General features: G+C 50.1%; 1 protein-coding gene across 1 annotated transcript in view; it reads left to right on the forward strand.

Moving 5' to 3' along the window:
* MED1 (mediator complex subunit 1) overlaps window positions 1-20133 on the forward strand; it is a 45302-nt gene extending 25169 nt beyond the window's left edge. Inside the window, 8 exon segments of the mRNA XM_060255258.1 lie at window positions 953-1042; window positions 3709-3820; window positions 4981-5105; window positions 6798-6916; window positions 10051-10252; window positions 12417-12512; window positions 12633-12738; window positions 16178-20133. Coding sequence (XP_060111241.1) covers window positions 953-1042; window positions 3709-3820; window positions 4981-5105; window positions 6798-6916; window positions 10051-10252; window positions 12417-12512; window positions 12633-12738; window positions 16178-19457 — 4130 coding nt within the window. The 3' untranslated portion in view covers window positions 19458-20133.
* The last annotated feature ends 405 nt before the right edge of the window (window positions 20134-20538 follow it).

The raw sequence follows: 20538 nt of genomic DNA on the forward strand, positions 1-20538 counted from the left end.
TTTAAAAATAATGCCATGTGTGCCACCCTGAGTTCTTTGGGAGAAGGGCATGATGTGAAGAGGACAAGTAAAGAATCCAGAGGACTGCTTTCTGACCTAGTAAGACCCGAGTGTGGGAAAAATGACCCCTTTGCCTCTCTGGTTTATAACATCCAGGTGTTCTACCGAGGTGCCTTGCAAGGTCAAAAGTCAGAGGGGCCAGCAGAACTTCTTAATAGCAAGGCACGGTCTGTTCCAATTACACAGGCAACAAAAGCGCAAGAGAACATAACATAAGAGAAGCCATGTTGGATCAGGCCAATGGCCCATCCAGTCCAACACTGTGTCACACAGTGGCAAAAAATTTTATACATACACACACACTGTGGCTAATAGCCATTGATGGACTTCTGCTCCATATTTTTATCTAAACCCCTCTTGAAAGTGGCTATGCTTGTGGCCGCCACCACTTCCTGTGGCAGTGAATTCCACATGTTAATCACCCTTTGGGTGAAGAAGACTTCACTGGCAGGCCCATTTGAGAAGAGGGGAACAGAGAAAACTTGTGAAACTCTGTATTAAGAATCCTGATCTCTCCAAGTTCATTAAGGGCAAGTCTAGAAGAAGAAGACTGCAGATTTATTCCCTGCCCTTCTCTCTGAATCAGAGACTCAGAGCAGCTTACAATCTCCTTATGTCTCCCCCCACCCCCAACATACCCTGTGAGGTGGGTGGGGCTGAGAGGGCTCTCCCAGCAGCTGCCCTTTCAAGGGCAGCTCTGCCAGAGCTATAACTGACCCAAGGCCATTCTAGCAGCTGCAAGTGGAGGAGTGGGGAATCAAACCCGGTTCTCCCAGATAAGAGTCCGCACACTTAACCACTACACCAAACTGGCTCTACACCAAGCTTTACTACTTCCCTTCCCCAGTCCTCTGACATGCCTCCTTTCCTTAACAACCTTTTTTTCTTCCAGGTCACCTGATGAATCTGAAGTATTACGTTTCCCCATATGATATGATCGAAGAAGGTACCGGAGCCCCTGTCATTCTCAATGAGAACAATGGTATGTTCTTCAGTTGGGGCAAGGGTGGTACTTTGCTGGGTACACCAAGAGCAGGTTGAGGCGCAAGGGTGCTGACCAGCTCCCCAAGGGCTGCCCTGGTGCTTAGCTGGCAACTTCATGTGTCGGAGAGGCAGCAGCAGGCTGAAATTTGATCTGTTGCTTCCGCCTGCACTGCTGGCTCCTCAGGCTTGAACTGAGACCCAGCCTTGTGCCCTGACAAAAATGGTCTCATGTCCCATTAGTTTGGCACATGTGCATGGGTTCGCCTGCCCTGATCAAGCCCAAATGCCTACTGTAAGGCTGTGTTTCCATACATCTGCCCACCATCCAGGGTCATTTTGTAGAAAAATAGGTGGTGGAGCTCATCCAGGGATTGTTATGCAGCTGCACCTACTATTCAGTGGGCAAGGTGGGAAGGAGGAGGTGAAACTCAGGAAGGTTCAGGAGCTATGCTCCTGTGAGCTCCCACTTAATCCGAGGCCTGCCAACATCTGTCTTGCACATTAGCCTTCGGCCACGTAGTTTACAGCTTGCTTGTTGCAAATAGTTCTGTGTTATTTATTTATTTGCTACATATAAGATCCTCCTTTCTCACTGAGATGCAAAGCGGATTGACCAAACGTGCTTAACGTAAGAGCCACCGTCCTAGAATATATGTCAGATGCTTGAGAGTCACAAGACGTGAACATCAAATGTTGGAAGAAAGGATTGGGGAGGGAGAGGTGGAAAGAAAGCAACTTTAAACGCATTCTCCAAGCTGCCAGCTAGCTTGGCGTGGAGAAGTGATTTAAAGAGAGAATGCCTTCCCCAAGCCTGGACAGTGGGGGCTTTGAGAGCCGCACGATATGTGTGAAGAAGAGGACTGCAGATTTATACCCCGTCCTTCTCTCTGAATCAGAGACCCAGAGTGGCTTACAATCTCCTATATCTTCTCCCCTCACAACAGACACCCTGTGAGGTGGGGGCAGATTTATACCCAGTCCTTCTCTCTGAATCAGAGACTCAGAGCGGCTCACAATCTCCTATATCTTCTCCCCCCTCACAACAGACACCCTGTGAGGTGGGGGCAGATTTATACCCCGTCCTTCTCTCTGAATCAGAGACTCAGAGCGGCTCACAATCTCCTATATCTTCTCCCCCCACAACAGACACCCTGTGAGGTGGGGGCAGATTTATACCCCGCCCTTCTCTCTGAATCAGAGACTCAGAGCTGCTTACAATCTCCTATATCTTCTCCCCTCACAACAGACACCCTGTGAGGTGGGGGCAGATTTATACCCTGCCCTTCTCTCTGAATCAGAGACTCAGAGTGGCTCACAATCTCTTATATCTTCCCCACAACAGACACCCTGGGAAGTGGATGGGGTCCTTTCAAGGACAACTCCTGTGAGAGCTCTGGCTGACCCAAGGCCATTTCAGCAGCTGCAAGTGGAGGAGTGGGGAATCAAACCCAGTTCTCCCAGATAACAGTCCACACACTTGAGCACTACACCAAACTGACTCATATATGAAAGAGTCATATATGGCTTCTGAGCCAGTTTGGTCACTCCTGGTGCAAGCTAACATGGAGAAATGTCTAATAAGCAACATACTAGGCTAAGAGTACAGAACTCTGAATAAACACAGCATATTAAACATAGTAAGTGCAGTTACAATGCAGAAAAATGGTATTATAGTAGTAGAAAACATTGCAGTGGCAACAGCTTAATCTGTGTAGCAAATAAATAATGCATCCACAGTGGTATAGCCTGCAGAATTTTTCTTTTTGTAAAGCACTTTCCTTAAAAATTCTCTTACAGTAGCACCCCGTTACCGTTATAGAAAAGCCCTCCTGAAAAACTCTTGTTTCATATAGGAAGTTTGGGAGCCTCCTGACCCCAAGCAGGCCATTCCACAAGTCAGGGGCCACAACTGGATGGAAGGGCCTGTAACTGCTGTTGGAGATGTGGCTATAAGCTTAGCTCAGGGGTGGCCAAACTGTGGCTCGGGAGCCACATAGGACTCTTTCACACATATTGTGTGGCTCTCAAAGCTCCCACCACCCTGTCGGCCAGCTTGGAGAAAACATTTGTCTTTTTAAATCACTTCTCCAAGCCAGCCCCAAGCCTTTCCTTCCTTCCTTCCTTCCTTCCTTCCTTCCTTCCTTCCTTCCTTCCTTCCTTCCTTCCTTCCTTCCTTCCTTCCTTCCTTCCTTCCTTCCTTCCTTCCTTCCTTCCTTCCTTCCTTCCTTCCTTCCTTCCTTCCTTCCTTCCTTCCTTCCTTCCTTCCTTCCTCCCTCCCTCCCTCCCTCCCTCCCTCCCTCCCTCCCTCCCTCCCTCCCTCTGCAGCTCTCAAACATCTGATATTCATGTCTTATGGCTCTCAAATATCTGACGATTATTTTATGTGGCTGTAACGGTAAGCAAGCTTGGCCACCCCTGGCTTAGCTGGTAGGATTTTTTAAAGCTTGGGGCTTGGAGAAGATCCTGTGAATTTAGGGGGGAGGTGTTTGTGAGTTTCCCGCATTGTGTAGGGGATTGGACTGGATGACCCTCCAGGGTCCCTTCCAGCTCTATGATTCTAATGCTCATAACAAGAGATAGGCATCAGTCATTCTCCTGCAGAGGTTTTTTTTTAAAAAAAAAAAATAGCAGCTGCCTGAAGGGATTGCTCTCCTCTCTTTTCAGTTCCTCGACACCTGGGTATGAACATGTGTGTTACGATCGAGGGAACTTTGACAATGAACAAACTTCCAATTGCTCCTCTGATAATGGGGTCGCATCCTGTGGACAACAAAGGGTAAGCATGGGATAGACGAGGCAAAGTACTTCTCTCCCTTTCTTACACTTCAGGAACTCCTGGGCACTCCATGTAATTAATGAGCAGCAGGCTTAGAACAGATCAAAAGAAGTCCCCAAAGAGTAATTAACACATGGAATTCACTGCTGCAGGAAGCAGCAGCTTCAAGAGGAGATTGGATAAATATATGGAGCAGAGGTCCCTCAGTGGCTCTTAGCCACAAAGTATAGAGGGAACACTCTGTCTGGAGCAATGATGCTCTGTATTCCTGGTGCTTGGAAGGGGGGGACAGTGGGAGTCTTCTGGAGTTCTGGCTCTGCTGGTGGACCTCCTGATGGCACTTGGGTTTTTTGGCCGCTGTGACACAGAATGTTGGATTGGATGGGCCATCAGTCTGATCCAACATGGCTTCTCTGCCCATTGGCACTAGCATGCTGTTACCCTAGAAGATAAGAGTTAATTCCATAGCATATTTCTTTTGCTTTTTACATTGTGTTGTGTTCTTTGCTAAAGAAGCTCTCCTGGTTGTGTGAGAGTAGGGCACCACGCAAGGAAATGTCTGGGTGAAATGTTCAGTGCAGGAGAGTGGGAAACAGCAGAGTCCCTCCATTGGAAGCAATTCACAAAGTTACTTGCATCTCACCCACTGAACTTAGTGAGACTCAAAGGTTTTAAATGCTCGGATGTCTCTGCTTTTTCCTGGGTTGTGCTTAAGGTATGTTTGAAGGGAACTGATCAGCATACTTGGTAGTATTCTGGGTTGCCGATGCTTAACTCGCAACAAGAGAGTTATGGGTACACAACACAGTGGTCGAGAGCAGGGATAAAACCTAGACTTCCACACAGGTCATGGTGTATATGAGTTGGTTGGGTGGACCTCTTCTTTCTGCCTCAAAGGGCATTCAAGGCAGTTCAGACGAATAGCTGCCTACGGAAAAGTCATTACCGAAATACACACCAGTGATAGCCTTAACAGATCAGCTGCATATAGAAGTTAAATTGCTCTGGCCAAAGGCCTGTTAAAATGAAAACACAATCACAGCCTGCCTCAGGCTACAAGAGCACAATGCCTAAGCGGGCCTTCATCACAAGAGAATTCCCATGGCTCCAGTTCGATCTCAGTAGCAGAGATAAAAATAACACTTTTTTCTTTCTTCCAGAACACCCTCCTTCTCCTCCATCACCAGTGCCAACAGCGTTGATTTGCCAGCGTGCTTCTTCTTGAAGTTCTCTAGGTCAATTCCAGTATCAAGGGCTTTCATTCAGAAACTTCAGAACTGCACAGGTCAGTCACAAATCAGCTCCCTGTGAGAGTTTTTTAAGGGGCTGACATCTAGGGTGATAAAGGTAGTCCCCTGTGCAAGCACCAGTCGTTTCCGACTCTGGGGTGACGTTGCTTTCACAACATTTTCACGGCAGACTTTTTACGGGGTGGTTTGCCACTGCCTTCCCCAGTCATCTACACTTTCCCCCCAGCAAGCTGGGGACTCATTTGACCCACCTCAGAAGGATGGAAGGCTGCGTCAACCTGGAGCCGGCTACCTGAACCAGCTTCTGCCGGGATCGAACTCAGGTCATGAGCAGAGGGCTCCGACTGCAGTACTGCAGCTTTACCACTCTGTGCCACAGGGCTCTTCTAGGGTGATAACAGACGGGCAATTTGGGGCGGTTGGGAGGCATCCCGGGGCGACCGCATCCCGTCTGCCAGGCAGCCAGGTGCCTCCAGAAGCAGAGGTGCCTCAGAAGCTGGACCGTTTTTTCTTCCCTCAACAAGTTAAGCGCTCCCGACAGTTTTTAAAGGGAGGGGGGGAGGTGGAAGCAGCTTGGGGCAACTTGGCGCTTAAACACAGTCAAGTCACCTCACATCCACCCTGCTGCTTTCAGTCACCGACTGGGCAACTGGCTGTCAGCTCAGAAATTTGCGACCACTTCAGAAGTAGTAGCTTTTTGAGGCAGCCTGCAGAGGCCGGAGAATGGGGTAAGCGCGGGACGGGAACGGACGTCAGATGTTTGTGTGCGGAAGGATTTCTTGGGTTAATTTCAGAGTCGTCTCTGAATCGGCTGAAAGTGCTGGTCTGTAATCACCCCCCGAGAGCAGAATCAGTGTGGTTTTGGATTCCTTGTGAGCTTTAGGATTTCTAAGTGAATGTTAAGGCTAGAGAAGTCAAAGCACGGTTAATGAGGGTTACAGTGGAGAGACTTGAATGCCCACATCTGTCTCCCTAGCCACCCCCCTCCCCCACAGGCCATGTTTAATCTATCTTAAAATGCAGGGCTTTTCCCAGTATGAACTCATTTGCATATTAGGCCACACCCCCTGACACTGCACTCCTGCTCAAAAAAAGCCCTGTTAAAATGTATGCTTCCTTCTCCCACCCTTTTTCTACATTCTGTAATCAACTTTGAGTCTCAATGAAAAGGGCAGGTCGAGCATAAGATAAATAAGTAGAATACATTCTCTTTGACCCTAACTGTGGTAGTAAAACATGTCAGACAAGCAAACACAGGAAAAATATGTAATTTGCCTCTTTCACTGAGAGTGGAATATGTGGATTTCCCCTGGCATGAAATTTTGGATTACTCATGTCTCTTTTCAGATCATCATTATTACTCTAGTTGCTTCCCCTCAAAGGATTCTGGGTCAGGATGTCAGTTTTTATTTCTGTTCTGAAGTTTAGGGGGCGGAGCGGTGGGGAGTCTTGGCAAGAACCTGCATTTTCCCTGGGGCCTCTTAGTAGGGATATGTTTGAACCCAAGCCAGTGACTTTGTAGATGGAATTTTTGGACCCGTTTTGGTGACGGGATTCTGTGTTCATCTGTTAAGTCTATGGTAACTCCTGAGTGGGTTAGCAGCAGCCCCACAGGTCACCGAGCATTGCCCACATGAGAAATCACGTAATTCTGCGGAAAACTCTCGTCTCCTTTTGCAGGAAGTGTCTGAGTTGAGTGGTCATGGCCTTTTTCTTTGTCTTCCCAGGCATCCCATTGTTCGACACTCCCCCAACGTACGTCCCCTTATACGAGCTCATCACGCAGTTTGAGCTGTCCAAAGACGTGGACCCTGGACCGCTGAACCACAATATGCGCTTCTATGCAGTATGTTGCCAAATGGTTTAAGATGTATTTGGGGGTGGGAAAAACCCATTGGCACTAGGCACTTAGCATGGCTGCTTGGTTGGTTTTTCTTTTCAGCCATGATTGGATAGGATTTGGCCAATAGAAAGCTCAAGTTCTATAAACTGAACCATCTAGGCTTTGTGGTAAGTTTATTCGCAGCTACAGGGAGCCTGCTGCTGTAGTCTAGTGTGACGCTTCAGCAAGAGTCGACCAAATCTACTTAAATAAATTTATTTATTCATTTATTTATTTGATTTATATCCCGCCCTACCCCACCAAGGCAGGCTCAGGGCGGCTCACAATACAAAGATTCTAACATAAAGTTCAAATTTAAATGTAATAACAATTTACATAGTTAAGAAATTAAAACATTAAAAAACGTTAAAAACAGTGCATTCGTCCAACAACATGCAATCCATACACTTCCTTCAGTTTTTGGTACTTTAGTGGTTTGGTGCCGGTCAGTTATAGGCCAACCGTCAGAGGACTGTCTTACAGGCCCTGCGGAATTGTCCAATATCCCGCAGGGCCCTGACCTCTTCCGGTAACTGGTTCCACCAGCAAGGGGCTGTTATTGAGAAGGCCCTGTCCCTGGTTGACTTCAACCGGGCCTCCTTAGGCCCGGGGATTACGAGCAGATTTTGGGAGCCAGATCGCAGTACTCGCTGGGGAACATATGGGAAGAGACAGTCCCTAAGGTAGGCAGGTCCTAGGCCATATAGGACTTTAAAGGTAATAACCAGCACCTTGTACCGGACTCGGTATATTATTGGCAGCCAGTGCAGTAAATCCATCTTGCATAGTGGGGGAGGCCTTTCGATTTGATTGATTTTATATATTCATACCTTGCTTTCTCTTCCATGAGAATCCAGAGCAGGGGTGGCCAAACTGCAACTGCCCTGTCAGCCAGCTTGGAGAAGGCATTTCTCTCTTTAAATCACTTCTCCAATCCAAGCCGGCCATGGAGGATGCATTTAAAGTTCCTTGTGCGGCACACAAGCTCAAGAGTTTGGGGGTACTATTGGAGCCTTCCCTAACAATGGAGGCTCAAATAGCAGCCACGGCTAAGTCTGCATTTTTTTCATCTTAAGCGGGCGAGGCAGTTGGCCCCTTTCCTGGAGCACGACGATCTAGCAGTGGTGATTCATGCAACGGTCACCTCGAGGTTGGACTACTGTAATGCCCTCTACATGGGACTGCCCCTGTGCCGAACCCGGAAGTTGCAGTTAGTGCAGAACGCCCCGGAAGTTGCAGTTAGTGCAGAACGCCCTGTTATTAGGGCTCCCTACATGGGAGCACATCCAGCCAGGGCTCCGGGATCTGCACTGGCTGCCAATAATATACCGAGTCTGGTACAAGGTGCTGGTTATTAGCTTTAAAGCCCTATATGGCCTAGGACCTGCCTACCTTAGGGACCGTCTCTCCCCACATGTTCCCCAGAGAGTACTGAGATCAGGCTCTCAAAATCTGCTTGCTATCCCTGGGCCAAAGGAGGCCCGTCTGAAATCCACCAGGGACAGGGCCTTTTCGGTAACAGCTCCTTGCTGGTGGAACCAGCTGCCGGAAGAGGTGAGGGCCCTGCGGGACCTTGGGCAGTTCCGCAAGGCCTGTAAGACAGCCCTCTTCCGGCTGACCTATAATTAACTGGCATTGGAAACTTTATAGAAGGTTGTAGTGTAGTATTCTGACAGATCGCTGTTTTATTTGTTTTATTATTTTACTGTTTTAATTGTTGTAAATTGATGTATTTTTAAAACCAAAATCTATGTTAGATCTTATGTTGTGAGCCGCTTCGGTGGGAAGGGCAGGATATAAACTGAAATAAACTGAAACTCCCTCCCTTCCCTCAAACATCTGACATTCCTGCCTTGTGGCTCTTAAACATCTGATGTTTATTCTATGCGGCTCTTACATGAAGCAAGTTTGACCACCCCTGCTCCAGAGCGCCGTAGAGTATTCTGCTCTCATCAGTTCTATCCTCGCAATAACCCTGTGAGGCGGGCTAGGCAAGACCGTGTGAGTGGCCCAAGGGTCACCCAGAACGCTTCCATGGCTGGATGGGCCTTCAGTCAAGCTCCTCCCAGTCTGGCGCCACTGCCCCACGCTGCTTTTGTAAATGATTGAAACGAAGGGGGCAATTACATCTCCCCCACAGATGAACGTTAAACCTGATCTGCAGAAGAGTTTATTTCTGAACTTTTCTGGAGCCTGTATATGTTGAAAGTACTTTTTAGGCTATCTTCCGAGAAGCGAAACAAGGACGCCACAATTTATCGCATTTTAAAAGGCTTACCCAAGTGTGATGAGACTGTAGAAATGTAGCTATTTTAATGCTACCGACAGGCGATTTGGTTTTGCGCTAAGGGAAAGCAAGAGCACAGGCTGCTCCTGTGAACCAAGTGGGGAAAGTAGAGCTTAAGGCCAGGGTCCCAGCCTTTTGTTCCAGTGAGCACCTTTGGCATTCCAACACGGGATGGTGGCCATGGGAGGCGGAGCCGTACATACACGCAGAGGATGCCTAAGTGGAGAAGAGGGGTGATTTTAAAAATGCACTGGGAAGGAGGAAAGAGAGACAGAATCAAACCAATGTTGGCAGCAGCTGCTGCCGAAGCGGCATTATTTTAATCTGCGCAGCTAATCAAGTCTCCATCGGCCTCTCAGAAGCTGTGCTGGTCAACAGCCCCATCGGGCTCCCTCTAATTTTGGGAAACACATGGCGAGCACTGTGACGGCACAGCCGCTACCAACTTGATGGCATTTCTGTTGGAACCCACGTTCTCTCATGCACTTCGTTGCTTGCTCCTTGTTTTCTCACGCGCCTCGTCGCTCACCTCCTCCAACAGTACGTGACGTTGATGGGTTTTCGTCCATCGTTTTGAATGGGTGGTGGTGGAGGAAGGTGTAACCAAGTCGCAGCCAATTCGTGACAACCCTGCCGGTTTTTCAAAGCCAGCGCAAACGGGGGAGGTTGCCATTGCCTGCCTCCGTACGGCAACCCTGGACTTCCTTGGTGGTCTCCCATCTCTGTAACTAATCAGGGCTAGCCTGGGCCATCAAGGTGAGGGATGGTGGTTAATACAAGACTGGGTTTTGGGGGTTTTCTTCCCTCTCAGGCTCTGCCAGGACAGCAGCATTGCTACTTCCTCAATAAAGATGCCCCCTTGCCAGACGGGCGAAGCCTCCAAGGAACTCTGCTCAGCAAAATCCCGTTCCACCATCCTAGCCGGGTGCCGCTCCTCCTCAACTTGATTCGGCACCAGGTGGCGTACAACACCCTGATCGGCAGCTGCGTCAAGCGAACGGTCTTAAAAGAAGGTGGGTGCCACTGCCCGCAGTTCTTCATTTCAGGGGTGTTTTTTTCCCCCAAGGATGCCGGCCTTCGTGATCGATGTCGTAGTCTCGATGTTGTTAGCGTGATCATCCTAGAGCACAGAGAAGAAAAAGAGATAGCCCAGTGGGGGGGGCGGGATCACACTGGGAATTTGACGCAGCCTTTGAAAAAGACAGTTCTTTTTCATGCGTGCCACAGCAATCACACAGCTCCCAACCTGCTGCCGAGAGAGGCGTGGGCCACACACGCAAATGAGGAGCATTCAGACTGCTCCTGCACGTGTGGGGTGCTTGCATCGTGTGCCCTAGCCATTCAGACAGTCAGGAAATGCACCCTACATGTGAACATAAGAACATAAGAGAAGCCATGTTGGATCAGGCCAATGGCCCATCCAGTCCAACACACTGTGTCACTTAAGAACATGAGAGAAGCCATTTTGAATCAGGCCAATGGCCCATCCAGTCCAACACTCTGTGTCACATAAGAACATAAGAGAAGCCATATTGGATCAGGCCAAAGACCCATCCAGTCCAACACTCTGTGTCACAGAAGAACATAAGAAGCCATGTTGGATCAGGCCAATGGCTCATCCAGTCCAACACTCTGTGTCACATAAGAACATAAGAAAAGCCATGTTGGGTCAAGCCAATGGCCCATCCATTCCAAAACTCTGTGTCACTTAAGAACATAAGAGAAGCCATGTTGGATCAGGCCAATGGCCCATCCAGTCCAACACTCTGTGTCACACAGTGGCCAAAAATTTTATATATATAGACATATATATACACACACTGTGGCTAATAGCCACTGATGGACCTCTGCTCCATATTTTTATCTAACCCTCTTGAAGCTGGCTATGCTTGTAGCCGCTACCACCTCCTGTGGCAGTGAATTCCACATGTTAATCACCCTTTGGGTGAAGAAGTACCTCCTTTTATCCGTTCTAACCCGACTGCTCAGCAATTTCATTGAATGCCCACGAGTTCTTGTATTGTATTGAGATGTGTTTTAGATATTGTGAGATGTGTTTTTGTATTGTGTTTTAGATATTTGCTACGGGGAAGTTCCTGGTAGCTATTTAATCTGGTCCCAGACCATCCTAAAACAAGATAAGTGCAGGCGGGACTCGGGGGAGCAGATATGCACATGTGCCTCATGCACGTTACATCTGGAGGGAAGGTGTGGCTCGGTTGGATCAAACCTGTCATGTAATCACCCCCAGTGTGTTTAATGGGGACAGCATCTATTACTTAAGCAAAAACTACACCGGTACCAAGACCAAACAAAGCGTGGCTTGGCACCTTGTTCTGTTCCTTGTGAGCATATTTCCTTTGGATTGGGTGTAAAGGCAGGACTAGGGAAACAAAGGAAGCAGTGAGAGAGTCTTGAGCCGATTACAACCCAGGAAACTGGATTAAAATAAGCAAAGACACGGCAGTGTTGTTCTGTTCAGGAGACAGGCAGGTCTATGGGAAAAGGAAACCCTTTTTGCAAAACCTTAAGCCAGTTTGGTGTAGTGGTTAAGTGTCCGGACTCTTATCTGGGAGAACGGGGTTTGATTCCCCACTCCTCCACTTGCACCTGCTGGAATGGCCTTGGGTCAGCCATAGCTCTCGTAGAAGTTGTCCTTGGAAGGGCAGCTGCTGTGAGAGCCCTCTCCAGCCCCACCCACCTCACAGAGTGTCTGTTGTGGGGGAGGAAGGTAAAGGAGATTGTGAGCTGCTCTGAGACTCTTCAGAGTGGAGGGCGGGATATAAATCCAATATCTTCATCTTCTTCTTCCTTCTGTCCAGCTAGCGGTACATGAGACATGAGTTATTAAAACAGATTTGAGGGCTCCTTTATGCTATCTGATCTTTGCAAACGGGGTCTAATGCCAGCTTCTGAAGACGTAACATTGATCTCCTTAGGGAGTTGTGTATATAATGTCTTTTAGAGACCCAAACAATTCCCTCATCAAATGCCTCCCCCTCTTGACCCCGATTTTCTGTATATTTTGTCTGAGCTGTGGGGAATAATGTGGGAACGCAGCTTTTGCGTTTCTCTGAAGTCAGCTGCGGGCTGATGCCTTTCTGCCTGGAGACTGACGGGACCATTGCTTCCAGGTCTGTGGGTGCCTGTAACAACCAGTCTCTTCTGTGTTTTCAGATTCCCCAGGGATCCTGCAGTTTGAAGTCTGCCCCCTGTCCGACTCCTGTTTCAGCGTGTCGTTTCAGCATCCCGTGAATGACTCCTTAGTCTGTGGTGAGTTGTGGGGGGGGGGGGACGGACAAGAGCAACGCGGGGCTTGTTCAAATAATCCTCGGACAAAACCGAGCCCACTTCCGGTTTAACGCTCTGCTTCGGTCCTTCTTTGTCTTTCAGTGGTCATGGATGTACAAGATTCCACCCACGTGAACTGTAAACTGTATAAGGGGCTCTCCGATGCGCTCATCTGCACAGATGACTTCATTGCGAAAGTCGTTCAAAGGTACGTCGTGCTTCTCAGGTCAGAACAAAAGCTGGTCCTTGGAGACTGGTTAAGTATAAACCTGTCCACCGAGGGATGCATTTGGTGGAAAATTTCACAAAGAGAAAAATTCCTTTCGTGGGGACTACCCTACACATGTGTTTACATAAAGCTATTTGAAGGACGAGCTTGAGTCTCTTTTCATGGCAATGGTAAAGCAGCCGAAAGTGACAAAGAGCAGTTTCTTCAATGATGAGCTACAGGGCTTGTTCAAGGAGGCCTCTGATTTAAGAGGAGGAGATCCTGAATTTGCTCATGCCTGGTATCGTTTAGAAGAAGATGAAGATACTGGATTTATATCGCACCCTATACTCTGAGTCTCAGAGCGGCTCACAAGCTCCTTTACCTTCCTCCCCCACAACAGACACCCTGTGAGGTAGATGAAGATATTGGATTTATATCCCGCCCTCCACTCCAAAGACTCTCAGAGCGGCTCACAAGCTCCTTTACCTTCCTCCCCCACAACAGACACCCTGTAAGGTAGATGAAGATATTGGATTTATATCCCTCCCTCCATTCCAAAGAGTCTCAGAGCGGCTCACAATCTCCTTTACCTTCCTCTCCCACAACAGACACCCTGTGAGGTAGATGAAGATATTGGATTTATATCCCGCCCTCCACTCCGAAGAGTCTCAGAGCGGCTCACAATCTCCTTTACCTTCCTCCCCCACAACAGACACCCTGTGAGGTGGGTGGGGCTGGAGAGGGCTCTCACAGCAGCTGCCCTTTCAAGGACAACCTCTGCCAGAGCTATGGCTGACCCAAGGCCATTCCAGCAGGTGCAAGTGGAGGAGGAGGGAATCAAACCCGGTTCTCCCAGATAAGAGTCTGCACACTTAACCACTACACCAAACTGGCTCCCTACTACTACTACTGCATTGTACTGTTTTCTTCCAGCAAAGACTAACTCAGAACTCTTTTTCAACACCGCACAACATTCCAGTCTGTAGTGCTGCAGCAAGTTCAGGCATCGCTTGTTTTCCACTTGCTCCCCAGAGGCACTGCTTACCCATCAATTCATCCCTTGCTTTTGTGGATGCCGTGCCTTGCTCTTAAAAGATCCCTTCCAACTGCGAGACCCAAGATCAGTCTCTGTATAGAAAAAAATTATTGCCCTTCGACTCCCTATAAATCAGCAGCAGCAAGGAAAAGGCTCAGCCTCTTGCTTCTCTCAGCTGTCTTTCCCCCTGGCGAAGCGAGGAGAAGTATTTCTTCCCTCGCAGCGGGACTCTGAAGCTGGTACCTAGTTATGGACCAGCATCAGAGTGCCAACTCAGACACCACATTTTATCCTTTGGGGATCTCATTTCCACCTAGAAGATAACGTGCCTGATCATTTCCTGTTTCGCTGTGCGTGTCTAACAGCAGCTGCCCAGTGTTTTGTCCATAGCATGAAATAGACAAATATTCTCCATTTATTCCTGTATCATGATCCATTGTGAGCACTTTTACCTGTACTGAAGTGATATTTATAGAAGTCTCGTGTGTGGAATGGATCTTGGGGGGAGGGAAGCACCCAGGCCAGCCATTCCTCTCTGAGTACTTAAGATCGGGGGGGGGGGTCATTCCTTAGGCCAGGGGTGGCCAAATTTGCTTAATGTAAGAGCCACAAAGAATAAGCATCAGGTATATGAGAGCCTGAAGGAAAATAGATGAGGAGGGAGGGGAAGTAGAAAGAAAGCAACTTTAACTTTAAGTGCGTTCTCCAAGCTGGCTGACGGGGCTAGAGCCACACAATACGCGTGAAAGAGCCACCTGTGGCTCGCGAGCCGCTTCGGCCACCCCTGCCTTAGACTATATTCACTATAACAGTAATTTCTGTTCAGCAGATCTTTAGTAGACTTCAGTTCTGTTCACTCAATGAATACGAAAACGAGGAGGAGGAGGGGGGCATCCTACTTCATCGTAAGAATCTCAGCAGAGTAGAGGACATGTTCAGGTTTCCCAGAATGCCACTCCCTTTTCTTCCTCTGTAGAAAGAAGGAAGTAGGAATGAAGTGGCACCTTTAAGACCCAAGTTTTATTCAGAACGTAACGTAAAGACCAACAAAGTTTTATTCAAGAAGAAGATATTGGATTTATATCCCACCCTCCACTCCAAAGAGTCTCAGAGCGGCTCACAATCTCCTTTACCTTCCTCCCCCACAACAGACACCCTGTGAGGTAGATGAAGATATTGGATTTATATCCCGCCCTCCACTCCGAAGAGTCTCAGAGCGGCTCACAATCTCCTTTCCCTTCCTCCCCCACAACAGACACCCTGTGAGGTAGATGAAGATATTGGATTTATATCCCGCCTTCCACTCCGAAGAGTCTCAGAGCGGCTCACAATCTCCTTTCCCTTCCTCCCCCACAACAGACACCCTGTGAGGTAGATGAAGATATTGGATTTATATCCCGCCCTCCACTCCGAAGAGTCTCAGAGCGGCTCACAATCTCCTTTACCTTCCTCCCCCACAACAGACGCCCTGTGAGGTAGATGAAGATATTGGATTTGTATCCCGCCCTCCACTCCGAAGATTCACAGAGCGGCTCACAATCTCCTTTACCTCCCTCCCCCACAACAGACACCCTGTGAGGTAGATGAAGATATTGGATTTATATCCCGCCCTCCACTCCGAAGAGTCTCAGAGTGGCTCACAATCACCTTTCCCTTCCTCCCCCACAACAGACACCCTGTGAGGTAGATGAAGATATTGGATTTATATCCCGCCCTCCACTCCGAAGAGTCTCAGAGCGGCTCACAATCTCCTTTACCTTCCTCCCCCACAACAGACACCCTGTGAGGTGGGTGGGGCTGGAGAGGGCTCTCACAGCAGCTGCCCTTTCAAGGACAACCTCTGCCAGAGCTGTGGTTGACCCAAGGCCATGCCAGCAGGTGCAAGTGGAGGAGTGGGGACTCAAACCCGGTTCTCCCAGATAAGAGTCCGCACACTTAACCACTACACCAAACCGGCTCTCCATGTGCTAGAAGCACAGTTCATCAGACAATAGGATAGAATGGCAAACAGTCCTAAATATAGAGAAAGTGGGCAGCGAGTTAGTATGCAAAACCATGGAAATGTCCGTTAAGCAGATTAAAAGAAGTACAGTTTGGGGGTCTGGTGATTGTTAGTTTATGCTAACTGGGCTTCATCAACAAGAGGGCAATACGAGTCAGAAGAGCAGATCGATGTCTGTGTGAAGTGCCATAAATAAGAGTCTGTTGTGATGTTAGCTCTGGGTTCAAAATGAGGGCAGACCGACACGGCTGCCCATTTGGATCTTTCTACGTTGAAAGAAGAGTGGAGGATAGCTTCAAATGTATTTGCCGCACACGATTCTCCTTGTAGGGGGAAACCAGAGCGGGTGAGGCTACAGCTTAACCCCACCAACCTTTCTGGCCTCTTGTGTCTTGCAGGTGTATGTCCATTCCCGTGACCATGAGAGCCATCCGCAGGAAAGCAGAGACGATCCAAGCCGACACGCCGGCCTTGTCCCTCATCGCCGAAACCGTCGAAGACATGGTGAAGAAAAACCTGCCCCCGGCCAGCAGCCCGGGCTACGGCATGACAACCAGCAACAACCCGATGAGCGGAACCACCACGCCCACCAGCACGTTCTCCGGGGGCCCCATCTCCACCCTCTTTGGCATGGGCATGGGCATCAAAGAGCGGCATGACTCGGTGGGCCACGGGGAGGACTTCAGCAAAGTGTCCCAGAACCCCATCCTCACCAGCTTGCTGCAGATCACGGGCAGCGTGGGCTCCACCATCGGCTCCAGCCCCACCCCTCCTCACCACACCCCTCCCCCGGTGTCGTCTCCGGCCAGCAACACCAAGAACCACCCCATGCTCATGAACCTGCTGAAGGACAATCCCACCCAAGACTTTTCCACCCTCTACGGGAGCAGCCCGCTGGAGAGGCAGAACTCCTCCTCCGGCTCCCCGAGGATGGAGATCGGGCCGGGGGGCAACAAGCAGAAGAAGAAGAAGTCTCGCATCCCCGCCGACAAGCCCAAGCACCAGACAGAAGACGACTTCCAAAGGGAGCTGTTCTCCATGGACGTCGACTCCCAGAACCCCATCTTCGACGTCAACATGACCGCCGACACCTTGGACACCCCCCACATCACTCCCGCGCCCAGCCAGTGCAGCACCCCGCCCACAACCTACCCGCAGTCCTTACCTCACGCCCAGCCCAGTATTCAGAGGATGGTCCGGCTCTCTAGTTCGGACAGCATCGGCGCCGACGTCACGGACATCCTTTCCGACATAGCGGAAGAAGCGTCCAAACTGCCGAGCGCCGGTGAAGACTGCCCTCCTGTCGGAACGCCGGTGAGGGACTCGTCCAGTTCGGGGCACTCCCAGAGCGCCCTCTTCGACCCGGACGTCTTCCAGTCCAACAACAGCGAGAACCCTTACACTGACCCGGCCGACCTGATCGCCGATGCCACCGTCAGCCCCAACAGTGACTCTTCCAACCAGTTTTTCCCTGACGGAGTGGATTTCAACCCCGACCTCCTGAACAGCCAGAGCCAAAGCGGTTTTGGAGAGGAGTACTTTGACGACAGCAGCCAGAGCGGAGACGCCGACGACTTCAAGGGCTTTGCGCCGCAAACGATAAGTACTCTGGGCGTGCAGGTGCTGGGGGGAGATGGCGGGGAGAGTAAGTTCAAGGCGAGCAGTCAAGCGGAGACGGTCGACTTTAGTATTATCACGGCTTCCAGCAAGGCTCTGGGAACCTCTGATGTCATGGAGCATCATAGCGGAAGCCAGAGCCCCTTGCTGAGCACGGGAGATTTGGGGAAGGAGAAGCCGCAGAAGCGGGTCAAGGAGGGTAACGGATCCGGGAGTTCCTTAACAGGCCCGGGGCTGGATGGCAAGGGAGGAAAACGCAGCCGCACCCCATCCAGCGATGGGAAGAGCAAAGAAAAGGTCCAGAAGCGGAGGAAGGTGGAGCCAGAAGGCAAATCTCCTTCTCATAGTTCATCCACCAGGCCTTTCACCCCACCGGCGAGCACGGGCGGCTCAAAATCTCCCGGAAGTTCGGGCAGGTCTCAGACTCCCCCCGGGGTGGCCACTCCCCCCATCCCCAAAATCACCATCCAGATTCCCAAGGGGACCGTGACCGTCGGCAAACCTTCCCACGGGCAGTACACGAGCAGCGGCTCGGTCTCCTCCCTGAGCAGCAAAAGCCACCACAGTCACTCCTCCTCCTCTTCCTCCTCCTCCTCCTCGTCCTCCTCATCCTCCTCGTCGTCGTCCTCCTCCTCGACCTCGGGCAAAATAAAGAGCAGCAAGTCGGACGGCTCTTCCGGGTCCAAGATGAGCGGCAGCCTCTACTCGGGCCAAGGCGGCTCTGGATCAGGTCAGTCCAAAAGCTCCGCCCAGTCTGTGGGCAAGCCCGGGTCCTCCCCCATCACCAAACACGGCCTCAGCAGCGGCTCGGGAGGCACCAAGATCAAACCTCAAGGGAAGCCGTCATCGCTTATGAACCCTTCCATGAGTAAACCAAACATTTCTCCTTCTCATTCTAGACCCTCGGGCGGTTCTGACAAGCTGGCCTCTCCGATGAAACCCGTTCCAGGCACTCCCCCGTCGTCTAAAGCAAAGTCCCCCATTAGTTCCAGTTCTGGAGGCTCCCACATGTCTGGGACCGGATCAAGCATGAAGTCCTCTTCCGGGATGGGGTCCTCCGGTTCCGCGTCCCAGAAGCCACCCCCTTCTTCTTCTTCCTCCAACTCGTCGGCCACCTCCTCTTCCTTTTCGTCAGGCAGCTCGTCCATGTCCTCGTCTCAGAACCAGCACGGCAGCTCCAAAGGCAAGTCCCCGAGCCGGAACAAGAAGCCGTCGCTGACCGCCGTCATCGACAAGCTGAAGCACGGCGTCGTCACCAGCGGCCCAGGTGGGGAAGACTCCGTGGACGGGCAGGTGGTCCAAAGCTCCGGCGCCTCGAGCCACTCCGGGTCCTCCAAGCACAACTTGTCCGGAGGCGAATTGCAGGGGAAGCGCGAGAGAAGCGACAAAGAGAAATCCAAAGTCTCCGTCTCGGGCGGCTCCTCCGACTCTTCCAAGAAGTCATCGGACTCGAAGAACGTTGGGAGCACTGGAGTGGCCAAGATTATCATCAGCAAGCACGACGGTGGCTCTCCCAGCATTAAAGCCAAAGTGACCCTGCAGAAGCCTGGCGAAGGAGGTGGGGAAGGCTTGAGGCCTCAGATGACGTCTTCCAAAAGCTACGGCTCCCCCCTGATCAGCGGGTCGACCCCGAAGCACGAGCGCTGCTCCCCCAGCCACAGCAAATCTCCGGCCTACACGCCCCAAAACATCGACAGCGAGAGCGAGTCGGGCTCGTCCATCGCGGAGAAATCCTATCAGAACAGCCCCAGCTCCGATGACGGGATCCGGCCTCTTCCGGAATACAGCTCCGAAAAACACAAGAAGCACAAAAAGGAGAAGAAGAAAGTGAAAGATAAGGACCGGGACAGAGAAAGGGACCGGGACAAAGAGAGGGACAAAAAGAAAACTCACAGCCTGAAGCCAGAGAGCTGGTCAAAGTCTCCCATCTCTTCCGAGCAGTCTCTGTCTATGACCAGCGGTGCCATTCTTACATCAGACAGGCCGTCTCGGCCCAGCCCCGATTTTCTGATTGGGGAGGAAGATGATGATCTAATGGATGTTGGCCTGATAAGAAATTAATAATTCTATTTTATTTTATTTTTTGCTGGGGGGAGGCAGTGTTTCATTTTGTTTCCTCTAAGGATATTTTTTAAAAGTCTTGGGCACATTGAGACCCAAAACGGGGTTTGCTAAAAACAAACAAAGCATTCGTAGATGGAGTGCAACTAACCGGAAATATTTTTAAGCCCTTGGGGGAAACGTCATACAGAGAGAGAGAGAGAGTTGTAGCCCCCCCCCCCTCTTGCTAGAGCTGCATAACTGTGGACTAGCACAACAGAATTGAAATTCAGGCAAATATTTTAAGATATAGTTTTATTTCCCCTGTTTATTTTATTTTTAAAATCGGGATCAAATTTTTTCTCTCTCGCCGCAATTTTTTTTGAACGCTTCCGTCCTCGTGCACCTTTTGTAAAGATTTTAGCAGCCGGTGTGGGTTTTGTGATTCACATTTAGCAAGAAGGGAAAAAGTATTCTTTAAAAAAAAAAAAAGATTCAGAAGAATTTGTTCAGGGCCTGATGCTTGCTGGGTTTTCTCCGGGGTGCTGACCGCTGTCTCTTGGAGTGTGTGTGTGTTTTAAGGGACAGCTGGAGGCTTTTATTTAGCCTTCATCCCAATGGGTTTTAAGTATTTTTGACATCTCTTGCGTTGCATACCTTTGAGGCGGTTGGATTAAATCGATTTGCGTTAATCGTATGTACTCCGCAAGCTCTGCTGGGTTTCTCCATTTGTAATCGGTCAACTGCAGAGAGGGGACTTTGACCTCTTCTCTCGGTGAAGAGAGGGAGCAAGAGTTTTGTCAGAATGGGATTTTGGACTCCCTGGCCCCCGTAGTCTTGGACGTGGCTGCAATTTGCCTGCGAGAGAATACTCTTAATACGAGTGTGGCATTGGGCTCTATGAATCCAGCTCATTAGCGTTGCGTTCACGAGGCCAGTTACCCCTTCGGCACGGTAACCCATGAGCCTCGAGACCGCATAGGGAGGAGTTAGCAGCGTAGCCTCTTCCCCGAGCAAGGTCATCCCAGCTCCTTGGGAGAGGCAAAGGGACTGCGTCGTTGACTTCCCCTACACAATCTCAACGCTTCTGTTTTACCAAAAA

Source organism: Heteronotia binoei, chromosome 15 (assembly GCF_032191835.1).
Source record: "Heteronotia binoei isolate CCM8104 ecotype False Entrance Well chromosome 15, APGP_CSIRO_Hbin_v1, whole genome shotgun sequence".
NCBI lineage: Eukaryota > Metazoa > Chordata > Lepidosauria > Squamata > Gekkonidae > Heteronotia > Heteronotia binoei.